The following is an 18,336-nucleotide window of genomic DNA, read 5'->3' as shown; positions in this document are numbered from 1 at the left end:
TTTTGTTGATCTTGACAGGAGTTCTCTGTGCCTCCTGAATCTGATTATCTGTTTCCTTTCCGAGATTAGGGAAGTTTTCTGCTATTATTTCCTCAAATAAATTTTCTGACCCCTTTTCTTTCTTTTTCTGGGATACTTAGGATACAGATATTACTATGTTTGATGGAGTCACTGAGTTTCCTAGATCTATTCTCCTAAAACTGATTGTTTGCTGCCTATTTTATACTTCTTTTATTCATTTCTTCTTCTCTTGCTGTTTTCCTTTATGCATTGGTAATTTTCCATAGGGGTGTACACTGATTCCCTTCTTTTTCTCTTGTGTATCTACTATAGGTTTTTGCTTTGTGGTTACCTTAAGGCTTACATAAAACATTTTAGAGTACAGTAGTATACATACATGTATATATATATATATATACACACACACATACATATATATACACATACATACACATATACATATATGTATATATACATACATACATATATATATGTATATATATACATATATAGTAGTATAGTATAGTATACTACTGTAGTATAGTGGTATACATACATATATATGTTTCTCTCTCAAAATAAATAAACTTTAAAATATTAACATATACATATATATACACACATACATGTGTGTATACATATATTGTATACATATATACATATATATGTATGTATATATATGCATACATATATATGTATATATATGTATGTATACATATGTATACACATATATATGTATGTATACATATGTATACATACATATATATGTGTATACACGCATATGTATGTGTGTATATATATATGTATATGTTAATATTTTAAAGTTTATTTATTTATTTTGAGAGAGAAACAGAGATAGCTATGAGAGTGGGGAGGGACAGAGAGAGGGAGACACAGAATCCCAAGCAGGCTCCACCCTGTCAGCACTGAGCCTGATGTGGGCTCAAACTCACAAAACCATGAGATCATGACCTGAGCTGAAACCAAGAGTTGGACACCTAACTGACTGAGCCACCCAGGCACCCTGCTATCGTAGTATATTTTAAGTTAATTAACAACTTCAATTACATACAAAAACTCTACCCTTTTATGGCTTCCTTTTTATGTTTCTGATGTCACAATTTACATCTTTTTATATTGTGTATCCATTAGTAAGTTATTACTGCTATAGCTATTTTTAATACTTCTTTAATCTTTATATTTGAGTTAAGCAATTAGCATACCACTATACTATACTATCGGAGTATCCTGAATTTGACTATGTAATTATTTTTACCAATGTATTTTATTTTTTCAAATGTTTTCATGTTACTGATTAAAGTCTTTTCATTTTAGCTTTCAGAACTCCTTTCAGAATATCTTGTAAGGCAGGTCTGGTGGTGGTGAACTCCCTCACCTTATGTTTGGGAAACACTTAACCCTCTCTTTCATTTTAGGACACCTTCTCCAGCAAACCTGCTGGGGTCCTCTGCAGAGGAGGCCACTGGGAAATGTGACCGCTTTTTCTGTATATTGATACTGATATTGGTAGCTTCTGCCCTTCTTCCTTGTTTGAAACCCTCTCCATAAGTCTTGGCTTTGCCAGTCTCTGAGTGGGGTGAAACCAAAGTAGATCTTTTGTACAGTGCACCAGAAGGGTAGGGGAGCTGGTCTCCTACCCTGTCCTCCATTTCCCAGTGCGGGGAACTATTTCAAGCTGGAGCGTTCCCTCTTGGTGCTAAGCAATGTTGGCCTGGTGGATGGGATGATGCAGTCAAAATAAAGCTGTTTTCCTTCCCTTTTTGTGAGATTATTCACAGGCGTCTTTTTGTTTTTTTTGTTCTACTGTGTTGCTAAAGTTTGTTGAATGGATTCCTGAGCTCTCCCAGAACTATTTTTGTTTGTTCATAACCATCTAACTGTTGAACTTTGTTGTACAATGGAGGCTGGGTCTCCTACTCCATTGTTTTGGTGATGTCACTCTGAACAGTCTCTCAGTGTTTGCTTTTAATAGCTGGATGCTATTTGGAATACCTTCTTGTGAGAGTTAACCCAGTTGAAGTACCAGAGAAAACATCCAAATATATTCTACTGTGGGTTTTGGTTAATATTTGAACTATAGTTGCTTTTGCAAGGATAACACTTTTACAGCATAGTTTTACATATTATTGTCCTTATTTAAATAAATTTATATTAACTGCCCACTGAAATTTTTGTTTTCTTTTTCAAAGACAATGCCACATCACAAGCTTTGGTTCTATTTGGTGCCCCTAAGGAAGCCATTGAGATTTTTCATGAAAATAAAATGACAAATACTGAAGGTAAGGACAAAAAATAAGTTATATAATAATCCATGTAAGCTGTATTTTCTCATTAGTTTGTGATGTCCATATTATATTTTTATTAAGAAATACATCCTAAATATCAGTACTATTTAGCATAATGATATATAATATTAAGAACACAATATTATTACCTATTTTATTAATAATATTATATTACAGTTGGTTATAAGAATTGTTTATAATTTCAGAAATGTTGAATTTTTAAAATGAACATTTTCTTTATTGCTTATGCCAAGACTAGCAGGTGCTAGAGCCTTTCCAGTTCATTGAGGATATGTTTCTTAGAAGAAAAAGAAGCAGGACTCATGTTTTTGTGGTGTGAAATCCAGAATTAAGAGTCCATAAAATATTAGCTCTTGAAGGTGTTTCTGATATTGTATGTGGAAAGAGGTAGAAAGAGATGACAAAATGCATACATTTCATGTATGAGGGTTCGTACTTCAGATTATTTTGGAGGAGAACTCTATATTAATAAAAAATGTTTACTCTTGATTTTGATAAACTTCTGCTCTGGAGATTTTCAGTTTGACAAGATAAAATTGGGATAAGGTGGCATTCTGATTCTTTACCTATTTTTCTCTAGTAGAAATGTTGAAGAGAGTTTTAATCTCCAGACTTAGGGTTTATTGTTACAGTTTGGGACAACCTTTGTAAAATACCAATGATTGGTTTATGAAACAGTTAATTCAAGACACTGAAATATACGTGTGCTATTAGGATATAGAGGTATTTCAGAAAATACCCTTATCTGAAATGTATAATCTTGCAGGCCAGGTAAAATATAATTGTCAAGCAATTAGTACAACACAGCAGAAAAGAATGGCTGTATAGAGTAATAGCAGAGGTGGCACAAGGTAATTAAAGGTTCTGCACCCAATTCCAGTGTGTGAGTGTAGGGTTTCCGGACTACCAGCAATTCTTGGACACCATCTAGGATCCTAAAAGGCAACTCAACTCTGACACCATCTCCCTAGAACTAGAGTCAGATCCCACAGGTTAAGAGTTTAGTTGTACAAAATTGCCCTTCCCCCCACCACAGAGGCCAATCCAAAGCCCAGATATCACCTACGCTTCTGACCAACTACTATAGACTGGCAGTTCCGGTGAGCCCCCCTCCTTGAGTTTGCTAGAATGACCCACAGAACTCAGAGAAACATTTTCCTTACTGGATTATGGGTTTATTGTAAGAGGATATAACGCAGGAACAGCCAGGTGGAAGAGAAGTATAGAGTAAAGTAGGGCAGATGGTGCCGATCTTCCGTGCCCTCTTTGAGTTTGCACTCTCCTCAAATCTTCATGTGTTCACCAGCCTGGAAGCGTTCCAATCCCTCTCCTTTTGGGTTTTTATGAAGGCTTCTTTACCTAGGTATGGCTGATTAAATCATTGGCCATTGGCAATTGATTCCCTCCGGCCCCTCTCCCTTTCCTGGAGGTCTGGAACAGGAGTGAAAGTTAACAGGAGTGAAAGTTGTAATTCTCTGATCATGCGCCAACTTTCCAATCATATTATCTCCCATTCTCTTGCTTGTCTTTTCATTTATTGTAATTTTTTTTTTTTTTTTTTTTTTTTTTTTTGAGGAGCTGAATGTTTTGTTTGGTGAAGTCTAATTTATTTTTTCTTTAATGTTTCTCTCTCCATCCTTCCTTCTTTCCTTTCTGCCTCCTGCCTGCTTGCACTTTAAATATATTTTTCTATTATATTCTGGCCTGCATTTTTTTCTTATTAGAAATGTAGCTCTTATTCATATCCTATTACCTTCATAGTCATGTTTTCTGGCTATTTTAAAGACTATTTCTTTATTATTGTTTTTCAGCAATTTGACTATGATATTCCCAGATGTAGTTTGTTCTCTTTATATTTTAGTTGTTTGGGATTTGCTGATATTCTTAGATGTATAAGTCAGTGTTTTTTCATCAAATTTTGAAATAATGTGGCCGTTATTCCACAAATATTTTTCACTCCAAATTTCTTTTTCTTTTCAAGAACCTCAACTTCACATGTTAGATTGTTTGATTTTTGTCCCACAGTTCTGTTCTTTTCATTTTCCTTTCTGTTCTTTAGAGTAGATATTTTCTATCGATTTGTGTACACATTCACTGAGTCCTTACCATATTCAATTTGTTGCTAAGTCCAGCCAATATATTTTTTAATTTAAATTTTCATACTTTTCAGTTATAGAATTTCCATTTGTTTTTTTTCATAGTTTTTATTTTTATGTTGATACTAAATATGTGTTCAGTTGTAAAGACCAGATTTTCCTTTAATTACTTGAACATATTTTTTTCTTTACCTTTTAGAACGTATTTATAATTTACTTTAAAATCTTTGTTATGTACAACTTCTGGGCTATCTTGGGTTCAGTTTCTACTGATTTTTTTTCTAGACTTTTAAAACACATTCTTCTGTTTCTTTGTATGATTTAATAATGGATATTTGTGTAGTACATTGTGAAGATTCTGGATTCTGTTATTTTTTTCTGAAGAGAATTGATTCTTTTTCTAGTAGGCAGCTCAGTTAATCATTTGATTAACTTAAAACTGGTATATGCTTGGGAATGTCTGTGGCTCAGTCAGTTAAGCACCAATTTTTGATATCTGCTTAGGTCATGATCCCACGGTTCATGGGATTGAGCCCCACACTGGGCTCTGTGCTGACAGTGTGGACCTGCTTGGGATTCTCTCTCTCCCTCTCTCTCTCTCTGTCCTTCCTCTGCCTGCTATGTCTCTCTCTTTCCCTGTGTCTCTCACAATGAATAAATATACATTTAAAAAAAGTGGTATATGCTTGGTTTTCTGCAAAAAATATTCAGGGAATTTCACTCTACACACACACACACACACACACACACACACACACACACACACAGTCTAGCCCTTATCTACAGATTCAGAGAGCACTCTCACATGGATTTTTTGGGGTCCTTCTCTGCATGGCTGTGTCTTTTTCAGTTTCCTGCCCTGAAGATTCTGTCTCCACTACCTATGATACTAATCTTTGCCCCTTATCTCAACAGGATTTCCATGTTCTTTTCTTCCCCCAGATCTCTATATTGCAATTGAAGAATTGTCCCTTGGCAGAGAGCATGATTATTGTGGGACTCAACCTTATGAATTTTCCTTTCTCAGGAGTCAAAGACTGGAATTCCTATTTTCCAATGTCTGAAAATAGTTGTCTTGCGTTTTTTTTTTTTTTCATACTTGGAAGACTAAATCTATATCAGTTACTCCTTCACAGATAGTAGTAGAAATATTGATTGGTGGGATTGTTGTATGAAGATTTCTTAGAGAGGAGAGAACAGAAGCCAGGTTACAGCATGATAACATTTTTCAAAAAATGATTTATTCTTTCATTTATTTATTCAATAGCTTTTAAGCCACTAAATACAATTTCTCTCCATAAAGAATGCAAAGCTTCATGGGAAGATAGATGGGAAGCAGATAGATGTGACACAGTTAGAATGCAATGTGTTAAGTTCTAATAAAGAAATAGAAATTATACAGGTAGATCCAAATGTCTGAAAGATTCAAGAATTCCTCATAGGGAAAGGGCCATGTAAGAAGGCTGTTAATATTTGCATAGAAATTGCAATTTAAAGAAGAGAACAGGAAGTGAGGGTATTGTGACTGTTGGTATAGAATGCTCATTTGAAAAAATTGCTAGTCAAAGCAAGATTTAGTATAAGATAATAGCTATAGAAAGTAGTCAGACACAGAAGTAGACCTGTATTACTTAAGGGAAGCAAAACTAAATATACTGAAATTGCAGAGTTTTAAAAGACTGAAGGGACTGGTGATAAGTGAACACTGAACAGGGCCATTTATATATTAAAAGTGGTTCGGGGTTGCTGGGTGGCTCAGTCTGTTAAGCGTCCGACTTCGGCTCAGGTCATGATCTCACAGTTTGTGAGTTCGAGCCCTGTATTGGGCTCTGTGCTGACAGTCAGAGCCTGGAGCCTGTTTCAGGTTCTGTGTCTCCCTGTCTCTCGGCCCCTCCCATACTCATGCTCTGTCTCTCTCTGTCTCTCAATAATAAATAAATGTTAAAAAAAAAATAAAAAAAATAAAAAGAAAGTGGTTAGAGTAGGTGCAGTCTTTAGTCATCTCCAACTCTGAGAGCCTATGCATACTATTTTATATATTCAGTGATAAATGTCTTCTACATTGTAAGGTTCAATAAAAAGAAAGTAATTCTAAAGTCAGAGAAAGGTTCCCTGTACCCCGATTCCTCCTGTATGTAACAAAAACTAAAGGGAACTTTGTGTCTATAAAAAAAAAAAAATTAAAGGTACTTTCTGTTAATCACACAGAGGCTTTCCAAGGAGGAGAAGTTATTTCTAAACTTGAGAACACTGACTTTTTCTACATCTGGGAAAGAAAAGATGTTAAAAGGGATAACAGAATGTGAAAAGCAAATCTGTGTTTCGATAAGTTTTCTCCTGAGTGCTGAGTTCAGATAAAGGGACAATACAGTAATTCGGGTAATGGACATAAAGGAACCACATATTAAAAGCAGGAGAGAAGGGAGGATGGGTTGGGTGAATAAATTATGAAAGGATTACATTCACTGCAAAGAGAGTTGGCAGTTTATGAACACTGCATTTTATTTCATTTGCCCATAAAATCAACCAGTCTGTATTTTTTTAAATGGGAGTTTCATGTTATAGAGCCAACAAACCTCAACTGTAGCCTAGATCCAGGAAGATCTTACTTACCTCTTAGGCATTGGTTCTGAGTAAGGGAATTAAAGTTGGGCAGATGTTTAGAGAGGTTATAAGTCTTGCCTGAGCTTGTCTTTAAACACTCACTCTGACAATTTGTGCACAGGCTTTGCGAGGAGTTCTATCAGTATGTTTGACTAAAATCATTAATTAGCTGTATCATGGAATTTAAGGTGAAAAAGATTTTGTACAACACCCTACCAACCCATTCATTTATTAAGTCAGAAATCTGAGGTTAGAGACTGGATAGCTTTAACTTAAGCACAGTTAGTTATCATTCCAGTCAAAAAAAGAATGAACATGGACACCTAGTGTAGTGATCTAGGGTGTCTCTAAATTGAAAAGAAATGTAAAGGAAAGTTGTAACTTGTATTATGCCTGTACTAGAATAAAAACAGTGATAATAACTCCTGGATTCTGGGTTTACATTGCGCTACTCAAGATGCCATGTCTTTTACAGACTTTTATTGCAAATTTTAACTTCGTAGTATTTCTTCACTTTACTGTATGCAAAATGTTAATCCCAAACCATAGGGGTGTAATGGAAATTAATTAGTATTCACATAATAGGGTGAGAGTGGTACATACAAAAAAATGTTAAATGAGTCATCACTATCCTTGTTTTCTCCACATTTAATGAAGCAAAACAAATGTTTTGAGTCTAAGGACAACTGCCTGGTTGTTAAATGTGTATTAAAACTTTATTTCTAGAGGGAAGGGCAACATGCCCTTATCAAGATATTTGGATAGGAGATCAATATGTAATTTTCACCAGCTTGTTCTTTAGCCCTATGACTGTTACAGAGATGAAAATATATATCTGTGTATGAACTATAGATGAGAGATGGAATATAACACACGAAATGTTCATAGCAAGTATATGTGTTGAGTATAGTCAAAGCAAACTAAGCTACATTGGAATATCAGCACTGATACCTTGAAGGAACAAGCAAAACTCAAAAATGAGTGATACGTGAAACATTTGAGATGCCCTGAAATATATTTTTAGGACTGCTTCGCTTTTTTTGCCACCTTTGTAAAAATATAAGAACAACCTTAAAGTATGGCTTATACTCCAAAGCCCGGGAGATATAGTTCAAATTTCAGTTCTCCCACCTACCAGTTCTGTGGAAATGGACACATTATATAATTTCACTAAGCCTTTGTTTCCTCACCTATGAAATTGAGATAATCCATTTCATAAGATTATGGTGAAGATTAAATAAAATATGGAATCAAAAGTACTTAGCATAGTTCCATGTTTGGCACATATTTTTAGTTCTCAAAAAGTGTTAGTGTGCATATATGTGTGTATATGTATACACGTATATGTGTATGTAACATATGGGATAGTGTAAACATTTGTAATGAAACAGGTATGCTGTTTTCACGGACATTATGTTTTTGGAGGAGATGTTATTTAAAAGATATTTAAAACATTGCTGTTTAAATGAAGATATTTACTCTCTGAGTTGGCATGGAAACAAAAAGCACAGTCTGGAGGCAACGGCATAACTTCTGTGTTCTTCAAGGTCAGCCGAAATGAGGACATCACACTGTTCTCACTGAGGCACCGAGCCTATTTTGTGTCTTGCATTTAAGATCAGTGACTGCGGCTATCATCCAGCCCAATAGAGTCCTTAGAGGCAAAAGGACTGCAAGTAAGCACTTTGGTGGAGTTTCATGGACAACTTTGCTGTGCTTCTGCAACCTTCAGTCGACTCGGGACATGCCAGGATTAGAATCACTGAGGCACATCCGACTGAGTGGATTTTATGATGAGTACAACTTGAATGCTATAGTGGGAACATCAATCACTCTTTGCATGAGACTCCAATTTTCAGAAATGGAAGGTAGAAAATGAGGTTATTATAAGGATGAAGGGGACCTGCTTTTATTTTTTTTCAGCAAGAGAAACTCATGCTGGATTTAAAGAACTTCTTCAATGCATGAATGGTTGGATATTATTTACACTGGGAGATGTGGACTCTCTTTGAAGGGAGAATTTGAAATATATTTCAAAGGCATTTTTTAAGTGATTCAGGAACTATTTAGAAACTACTGGATTAACTGGTTTTTTGCCTTTTTTCTTTAGTGTTTTTTTTAATGTTTAGTTCATGATGTTATAGAATACTTTATATAATTACATATAATTAATATCACCTAATATCATACCATTCTATAATTTTCTGAACTCTTTGTCAATGTGTTTATTAAAGAAATTTAAAAAGTGTTAGTATTAATAAAGCAGAATATTTTTTGCATATTCTGAATATCACAGTTTACTATTTTGTATGTAACTATTAACTAATTTTTGTCTGCTTTATCTTTAAGGGGTGAATGAAGGCATTTACTTTAGTTACCCATGTCGCCGTCAAAGCTGTGCTTTAGTAAACATCCCAGCACCATGTGTCAACAAAGTGATTTCACACATTGAAAATGTGGAATCTAAAATACAAGAGCATTTGAAACGGGTAAGATTTAAAATGCTAACATTTTTTGGAAGCTTGATAGAACCTGTAAGGGCTGTTACTCATCCCAGGGAGTTATTTTTTTTAATGATACTTGGAATATTTTATAGAATCTTTGCTTAGTTGTATAATTTACTAATCTAGACATGTTTTTGATAGTCTCACTTCAGAAGGGTGAAACGACCTTATTAAATAGATTTTTTTTCCCCCTACCTGTTTGTTCGTTATCCGGAGGCAATCATGCTAAGTAGTAATTTCCATAAGCCAACTTGACTAGTAAATTAAATAGTATTTACATCATTTTTAGGGACACTAAACTGATTAGATGATTAGATGAGTAAATTGGTGTGTGAAAGGACGGCGTGCCCTTCTTAATGAGTTATTTTGTTCTAAAGAAATACTTAATAGGTCTGTTGAAAGAGAATGTAATGATTCTGTCTTTTTAACCTGTTTGCCTTTATTATTCTGAAGGGAGTTCAATTCTGAAAACACTGTAACTTCTGGTTATTTTCAAAAGATGACAAGAATGATAAAAACCTTCCCATACCTTTCATTAAGATTATTCTGTGCAAACACTGCACAAATAGATTGTGCAAACAAGAGGATAGGTTTGTGCTGTATCTCTTCCCTCACCACTGTTGTTGGATCTGGCTCTGAGAAAGTTCTGATGGACCAGTCTTCATGCTTGATGTAGGGTGTTGTCTTCTTCAAGAGGCATACGAGTGTAGTCCTTAAAATTGTCCTTCTCAACATTTTTACCACTTGAAAATATTTTATCCAATAAAAGTTGTCAGCTGATTGTACCCTTGGGAGGAGTTTAACATTATTCAGTTTTATTCATTCATTGCCTATAGTCCCAGGCACTGTCTTTACCTGTCTAGTTCTGGGGGAGCAACAGGGCTCACCCCTTTACCAGTTTCCAAGGGATTATGTGTGCAGAGGGCAAAATAACGCAGAGAAACAACTTGGTGATACCAGCTGGAACCTCCACCCCAAATTCCATTGCAATCCCCAACGTGAAGGGCAAAAAATAAGTCCTATTTTGAGTTGCAGATTATGTGATTCCTCTGGATTTGGGGGTTAGGAGTCAAAGCAGGTAACTGGTTAATTATGTCTCCACATTACCCAAACTTCGTGTTTTATTACTCCAATTGTTGGGGAAAAAAATGGCCTAATGATGAAGACAGGCTGGTTCATGAAGGATCTACCAGCCAGCAAAAGAGAAAGGGGTGTTTTGCCCAAATAAGTACATTTCTTCTGCTAAGGCCTGCAAATCTGAATGTATGGCCCAAGTAACATTCTTGACTTTGTTCAATTCACAGTGACATTTCTTCCCATTGAAATTGGGTTTTTCTTGGGACTGTAAGGAGTACATTTATGCTGGGATTGGGTTGGGGTCAAGGACAGAGAAAAAGAAAGTGATGCTCTCTCTAGGCCTGCAGTTCATCTTCTTTTAATTACACCATTTTCACATTTGTCTAACTTACCAATTGTGTTTCTCTATAAAGTGCTTGATTTTTAAAACCGCTTTATTGAGATAATTTAAATATCATAAAGTTTGTCATTTAAAGTGTACAATTTAGCATTTTTTAGTGTATTTGCAGAGTTGTGCAACCATTACCATAATCACAAAAGACCACGTATTGTATGATCCCGTTAATGTGGAATGTCCAAAATAGGCCAGTCTGTAGAGACAGCAGGTTAGTTTTCTAGGGCTGGGGGCTACTGCTGATGGTTGTGGGGTTTCTTATGGAAACAGTGCTTGTTTGTTTTTAATCAGAATCGTCTTAATCTTTTATTAGATAAAGCTCTATAAATAATTATAAAGCCATCATCTACTTTGGGTATGGACTACATTAAGTGAGTGAAAAGATCAATCTTTTTTTAAATTAAATTTTTTTTTTTTAATTTTGAGAGAAAGAAAGCAAGGAGGGAAGGGGCAGAGAGAGAAGAGAGACAGAATCCCATGCAGGCTCCGCCCTGTCAGTGTAGAGCCAAATGTGGGCTTGAACCCATGCACTGTGATATCATGACCTGAGCCAAAATCAAGAGCTGGACAGTCAATCGACTGAGCTACCCAGGTGCCCTAAGGTCAGTCTTCTTTGGATCAACCATTACAGTTTGTTTGCACACTGAATCGCAGTGGTTTCCGTTATAGTCAGAATGAATGCTGTAGAGCCTGTGATTAGCAGAGATGAATCTGCCATAAGTCTGTCCATGCATTCCTAATAGTTTAATTGCAATTCTGAATTTTGAAAAGCAAATTCTTCAAAGTAGAGTTACTGTGAACCTTTTCTCTATATTTTAATTTTGCAAAGAATGAGAAAACATGGCAATATGATAGAAGTAATTACCTGGATAACTTCCCATACAAGTACAAGATTTTGTTTTATTTTTTTTCCACTGTATTTTTCTAGACGACCTAGACTAGAGATAGCTTTATTTACTTTGGAGTCATTTCTACTGAACTGAAATTTTTTTCTTCATTTGATCAATACAAATCATTAAAATGTTACCATGATTTGAAAGAATGGCATAGAAAGTATTTAGAAATCATTCTTTAAAATATAAAGAATGTGTTATACAAAAATGATAACATTATTAGCAGTAAAAGTGTTGTAATGGTAATACTAAGTGCTTACTATATATCATAGGCCGTATTAAACACTTAATATGTATGATTTCATTGAAACCTTACAAAAAACTTGTGAGGTAGAAACTGCCATTATCCCCAGTTACAGGTGGGGAAACAGATTCCGGAGATAACGACTTCCCCCAAGATCACACAGTCAATGTCAGAGTTAGCATCCAGGCAGGTGTGTCTGAGATCTAAGAACATCCTATTCTCCCCCATACTGAAAGTATCCCTGAAAGTAGGTCAGCTGTGAGGGTCAAAAAAATATGAATGTTGAAATGCCTGCAATTCCAGTTAGAAAATTTTGCTGTGCTTATACCATTTCACATGTGTTTTCAAATTCTGAAAAATAATATTTAATCATCTGATCCTACTGACCAAATCTCTAATACTTTGAGTTCTCTTATTCTGTTAATTCTATTTCATTTGAAACTTAACGACACTTCAAATCCTAAAGTATTCACTATTTGCCATTCTATCATTCCCGTTTTCCATTATTTACTTTCTTGACTAATGTATTCATCTCTTAAAACACTCACTAATTGGTATATCTGGTTCTTCACTTTTTTATCTTACCATCCTTCTAGTCTGACGGAACTCTGCAAGCCCTGATGAGTTCCCTCTCATGATCTGCCATCTCCATTCCTACACCCCAGGCTGCTGAATAGTGCCAGAAAACATTACACAGAAATCCCAATTTGAGATGTTACACATTCATGGTGTCCAACCTCAGTGGGGCCTTTAGCAGTGCTCTGAAATTATTCTGTTTGTTAACCAGAACTTTCTCTAGTATTCTCCAGTGGCTATTCCCATCCTCTCTTTGGTTCAGGCCTCCAAATCCTCTAATTCACTACTCATTCATCTCTTACTTTACAAAGAAAATAGGAGGTATGACAATAGAAATGCTTCAAACTCTTGTTATCCCACTTACCATTCTTGAATTCCACAAATATTATTCCTTTTGTCCTTCCATGGGAAATCTCTTCCCTCCTCAGTAGCTACTCCCCTCATCTGCATTCCATCTTTTTCAAGGATCTTGTTCCATCAGGTGTTCACATCTCTCTTCCAAATTTACTTTTTTTCCCCCTAACTCACTCCTATCAATATTTAAAATATTGATGTTTCTCTTGTTTTCAAGAAAATATTTTTTATCCCATACACCTTTAAACATATCTTTTTCTCTTTCTTCATGTTTTACGTAACTAACATCTGAAAAGGATTGCATAAATTAAACATTTGTTTCCTACAAATTACTCACTTATTCATTGGAATCTGGATTTGGTTTTTATTGTTTTCATGAAAATAACTTCAGAAAAGTAAACATTTTTTTTTCCATCTATTGGTATACACACACACACACATTCTCTCTCTGTCTCTGTCTCTCTCTCAAACTTTGTGGCTAGAACAAGCATTTATTTTGTTACCGTTGAGCAATTTGTTCTGGGCTCAGCTGGACAATTTTGTTAGTTCTTGTCTGGGGCCAGTTATGTGGATGTAAACACCTGCTAACTCAACTGGAAATAGTGACTAAGATGGCCTCACACCCATGTCTGGGGCAGTGTTCTAGGAGGACAGATCTCAGTGGGCAAAAGCTTAAACTATTTGCGTGTATTATGATTGTTCAAGTCCCACTGGCCAAAGCAAAGCACATAATCAATCCCTTTGTTAATGCAGTAGAATATTAGACAAGATGTGGATGACACGAGAAATGAATTTGTGGGGACAATTTATGTAGCAGTCAATCTGTTGGTTCATTGACATCATGGTCCACAACCCATCCAATTGGAGACTGTAATCACCAACCCCCCAAAAGTTTCATTCCATGATGGTATCATGCAGAGGTCCATGATTATATGTTCCACAACAGATATGATGTGGATGATGTTCTCTGGGTGCAGCTTCTTTTGGTCTAGAGATCTGTGAATTAAAATGATGTTAAATACTGCTCCTGCACACTTAGCAAACAGTGGTGAAGCAGGGACAAATTGTCACAATGAACAGTGTTACTCAAAAGGAAAGAAATGAAAGACACATAACTTTCACTGATGCCTGTAATTCTGAAATTTATGAGGGCACATGGTGTTATGTCTGTCACTTCTGAGTCTAAACAATGCTGCCAAGACCCAGTTCTGCTTCCTGGGGATAGTTTCCTAATTTGTGGTTCTCTTTGTCTCTTTGCATTACTCTCTGAGCTCTTGGTTCTGAGAGATATTTAGAATTCCATAAGAAGTAGACCTGAGTAGTTACTCTGAAACTTTTTTCCTGTATTAGTTCAGGCTGCCATAAAAAATACCACAGGCTGGAAGAATTAAACAACAGAAGTTTATTTTCTCACAGCGCTGGAGGCTAGAAGTCCAAAATCAAGGTGTTGTCACAGTTGGTTTCTATTGAGGATTTCTTCCTGGCTTGTAAACAGCCTCCTTCACACTGTGTTCTTACATGGCCTTTCTTCTGTGCCCACATGTTGAGAGCTCTGGTAGGTTTTTTGTTTTTTTTTTTTTTTTTTGTCTTCTAATAAGAATACTAGTTTTATTGGATTAGGACTCCATTCTATGACATCTTTTAACTTTAATTATCTCCTTAAAGGCCCTATCTTCAAATATAGTCACATTGGAGGTTAGGGCTTCAACATATGAATTTTAGTAGAACACAGTTTTGTTCATAACACTGATATAAATTGGAAGTTTCTCTGCATTTTTAATCTTTTGTATTTTAGTCCAAAATGTTACAATTCCCATAAGAACTTTGGGGCTTCATAATTAATCTGATGGGGTTCAAACCTCATAACTCAAAAGCCATGGTCATATTTTTTGCTTTAGTATTATTTCCTTTCATTTAATTAATTTTTATGTCTTCTAAATAGTATTGTTTTATTAAACTTTATTTTAAAACAGTTTAAGACTTACAGAAAGATAGGGAAGATAATATAGAGATTTCATATATACTCTGGACCATGTTTTCCCTAGCCTAATATCTTACATTAGAATAGTACATTTATTATAATTAATGAATCAATATTGATACATTATTATTAACTAAAGCCCATACTTTGTTCCAGTTAAATTTTTTTTTTATTTGAGACACAGTTCACGTACCGTAAAATTAACCATTTTAAAGTGAACAACTCAGTGGCATTTAATACATTCACAATGTTGTACAGTCACCACTTCTATCTAGTCCCAGAACATTTTCACCACCCCATTCACATCAAGGATTTAATATCTGTTCACCTCTACCCTGGTGTGGCAACCACAATTTCTATGGATTTACGTATTCTGAATTTTTTTTATATAAATTAAATCATGCAATATGATCTTTTTTCTCTGGCTCCTCTTACTTAGCATAACATTTTGAAGTTCATCCACATTGCACCATGTATCAGTACCTTATTACTTTTTATGGCTGAGCAATATTCCATTATATGTATATACCACTATGTTTAACTGTTCATCTGTTGGTGGGCCTTTGGATTGTTTCCACCTTTTGTCTATTGTAAATACCTTTTTTTCAGTTCTTTGGTTCTTTTCAGTTCTTTTTTCAGTTCCACCTATGGGTGGAATTGCTTTATCAAATGGAATGGTAATTCTATGTTTAACTTATTGAGGAACTACCAAACCATTTTTCATAGCTCAACAATTTTGTTGTTGAGTTGTAAAATTTCTTTATATATTTGGATCCTGGACCCTAATCAAATATGTGATTTTCAAGCATTTCCCCCCATTATATAGGTTGTGTTTCACTTTCTTGATAATGTCCCTTGATGTACTAAAGTTTTTAATTTTGATAAATTTCAGTTTATCCTTTTGTCGTTTTTCTTTATGCTTTTACTGTCATATTTAAGAATTCATTGCAACATCCCAGGTCATGAAGATTTACCTCTTTGTTTTCTTGTATGAGTTTTATGGTTTTAGCACTTACATTTAAGCCTTTGATATATTTTGCACATAGGAGGCATGTATATTCTTGGGTGAAAGGTAAGAAAATGGAGGATTAAAATGGCTCCCCTCATCCTTTACACCCTCTTCCATTAACAGGCAATCCCTATTCTCCCAGCCTTTAAGCATAGACTGGATTTGGGATTTGGGTTGAACAACAGACGTGTCAGAAGAAATATCAGACAACTTCTAAGCAAAGTCTCTTGTCGAGAAGCCTTGAAGCCTCTGCTGTCACTCTCTTGCTCCCATAAGCTTCCCATGTAAATAGGCTTAATTAATATAGCCTCCTTGAGGATGAATGACCAAGTAGAGAGAGGCGCCGATTGTGCAGTCAGCAGAAACCACCAGACTTGTGAGTGAGGCTGTCTAGACCTACCTATCCTAGTCAAGCTGTCAGATGACTAATGAGTTTGTGCTCACATTGGTTGCCTTCAGACAAGACCAAGAACCCATCCTGCTACGCCCAGTTTACATGGTGACTCATAATTATGAGCAAATCAAATGGGGATTGTTTTTAGCCACTAAGTTTAAGAGTGGTTTATTATGCAGGAATAATTGATACATGGTTGAATATAACATTGAAATTACACATATGCATTTAGATCACAAATAAGTAACTAAATAAAATGGAAAACTCCACTCTGTATAGTGTTGGAAATGAAAGTTTTGTTCACCTTCATCTGTTGGAAAAATACTTTTCCTGTGTTGTTGGGGTGTTTTGTTTTGTTTTGTTAACTTGACCATCAACAGGCTTTCTTCCCACTTTGGTGGATACTTTAGCCAGTTTTTATGGCTCTCTCCGTGTTTACTTCCTCTGTCCATGTTGGAAATACTGGTGCTCCCGAACTATGTCCCCTTCTGACTCTATTCTCCTCGTGGGTGATCCCATTTGAATTGATAATATTTATACATTGTATTCTTAGATTAAATTGGGATTTCCAGCTCAAATTTTTCTTTTTTTTCTAGGTGCCCATTGAACACCTTTTTATATATGTCATTGGAGCCTCTCAAATTTGAAACATACAAAATTGAACTAGTCATTTCTTCTTTCTTCTGTGCTCCTAGGTTCAGTTAATGGCACCAGTTATTCACCCAGGACCATAAGTCAGGAGGTTGATTAATTATATTGACTACTCACCTTTCCTCACCCTTTATATACAGTCAGTGATTTGTTTTGATTCCACCTCTGGAATGTGTCTCAAATCCAAACAATTCTATCTATACTATAGTATCTTCATTCGGACCACTCTCATTTTTGCCTGGATACTAGAAGAGTCATTTCAGTCAATTAATAATGATTAATTCCTATTCCTAGGCATAACATCAAAGTCCCTTTATAAAATAATATTTACTCTTAAGCTTCATGTCCCTTCATATATTCTGTTCTAGCTTTGATGACCTCTAATCTCTGGGCCTTAACCTATGAAATTTCTGTTATCTCTGTTTTGCCCTCTTACTCCCACAAAACCATCTTTGCTCTCCACAGCTAAGGATAACTGTCTTCCCTTGAAATCTCATAAGACATTTTACTGCCCACTACTGTGACAATTAACACATTGTGTTTTAGTTGTTACTTTATGTTTGTCTCCTACAGAATTGTAAGATTTTGGAAGTTAGAGTCTATATGTAAGTCATCAGTCACAATAGTGCTACCATTACGTGGCACATTATAGGCATTAACTAAATGCCTTTTTTTGTTCAAATTTATTTATTTTATATAATTTTTTAATTTACATTGTAAGTTAACATATAGTGTAATAATTGGTTTTAGGAGTACAATTTAGTGATTTGTCACTAACATGCAACACCCAGTTTTCGTTACAAGTGCCTTCCTTAATACCCATCACCCATTTAGCGTATCCCCTGCCTACCTCCCCTCCAGGGACCCTCAGTTTGTTCTCTATAGTTGACAGTCTATTATGGTTTGCCTCTCTCTTTTTTTCCCCCATCCCCTGTGTTTATCTATTTTGTTTCTTAAATTCCACATAGGAGTGAAATCATGTGGTATTTATTTTTCTCTGACTTATTTTGCATAGCATAATACACTCTAGCTCCATCAATGTCATAGCAAATGGCAAAATTTCATTATTTTTGATGGCTGAGTGATATTCCATTGTATCTATATACCACAACTTCTTTATCCATTCATCATCAGTTGATGGACATTTGGGCTCTTTGCATAATTTGGCTATTGTTGATAAGTAAATCAGGGTGCATGTGCCTCTTTAAATCAGTATGTTAGTATCCTTTGGG

General features: G+C 35.3%; 1 protein-coding gene across 11 annotated transcripts in view; it reads left to right on the top strand.

The window, feature by feature from the left end:
• The window catches only part of CCDC178 (coiled-coil domain containing 178), a 463,104-nt gene that overhangs the window by 45,268 nt on the left and 399,500 nt on the right, over positions 1–18,336 (top strand). For all 11 annotated transcript variants that reach the window (XR_006210059.1, XM_042962674.1, XM_042962673.1 and 8 more), the window contains exons 3-4: positions 2,211–2,300; positions 9,377–9,516. Coding sequence is in view for 10 of the 11 variants with exons in the window: in XM_042962674.1 (XP_042818608.1) it covers positions 2,211–2,300; positions 9,377–9,516 (230 nt within the window). In the remaining variant the exon portion in view is untranslated. The remainder of the gene's footprint in view (positions 1–2,210; positions 2,301–9,376; positions 9,517–18,336) is intronic.

Source organism: Panthera tigris, chromosome D3 (genome assembly GCF_018350195.1).
Source record: "Panthera tigris isolate Pti1 chromosome D3, P.tigris_Pti1_mat1.1, whole genome shotgun sequence".
In the NCBI taxonomy this organism is placed as follows: domain Eukaryota; kingdom Metazoa; phylum Chordata; class Mammalia; order Carnivora; family Felidae; genus Panthera; species Panthera tigris.
Note: the sequence above shows the minus strand (reverse complement) of the source record. Positions and strands in the feature narration are given on the sequence as shown.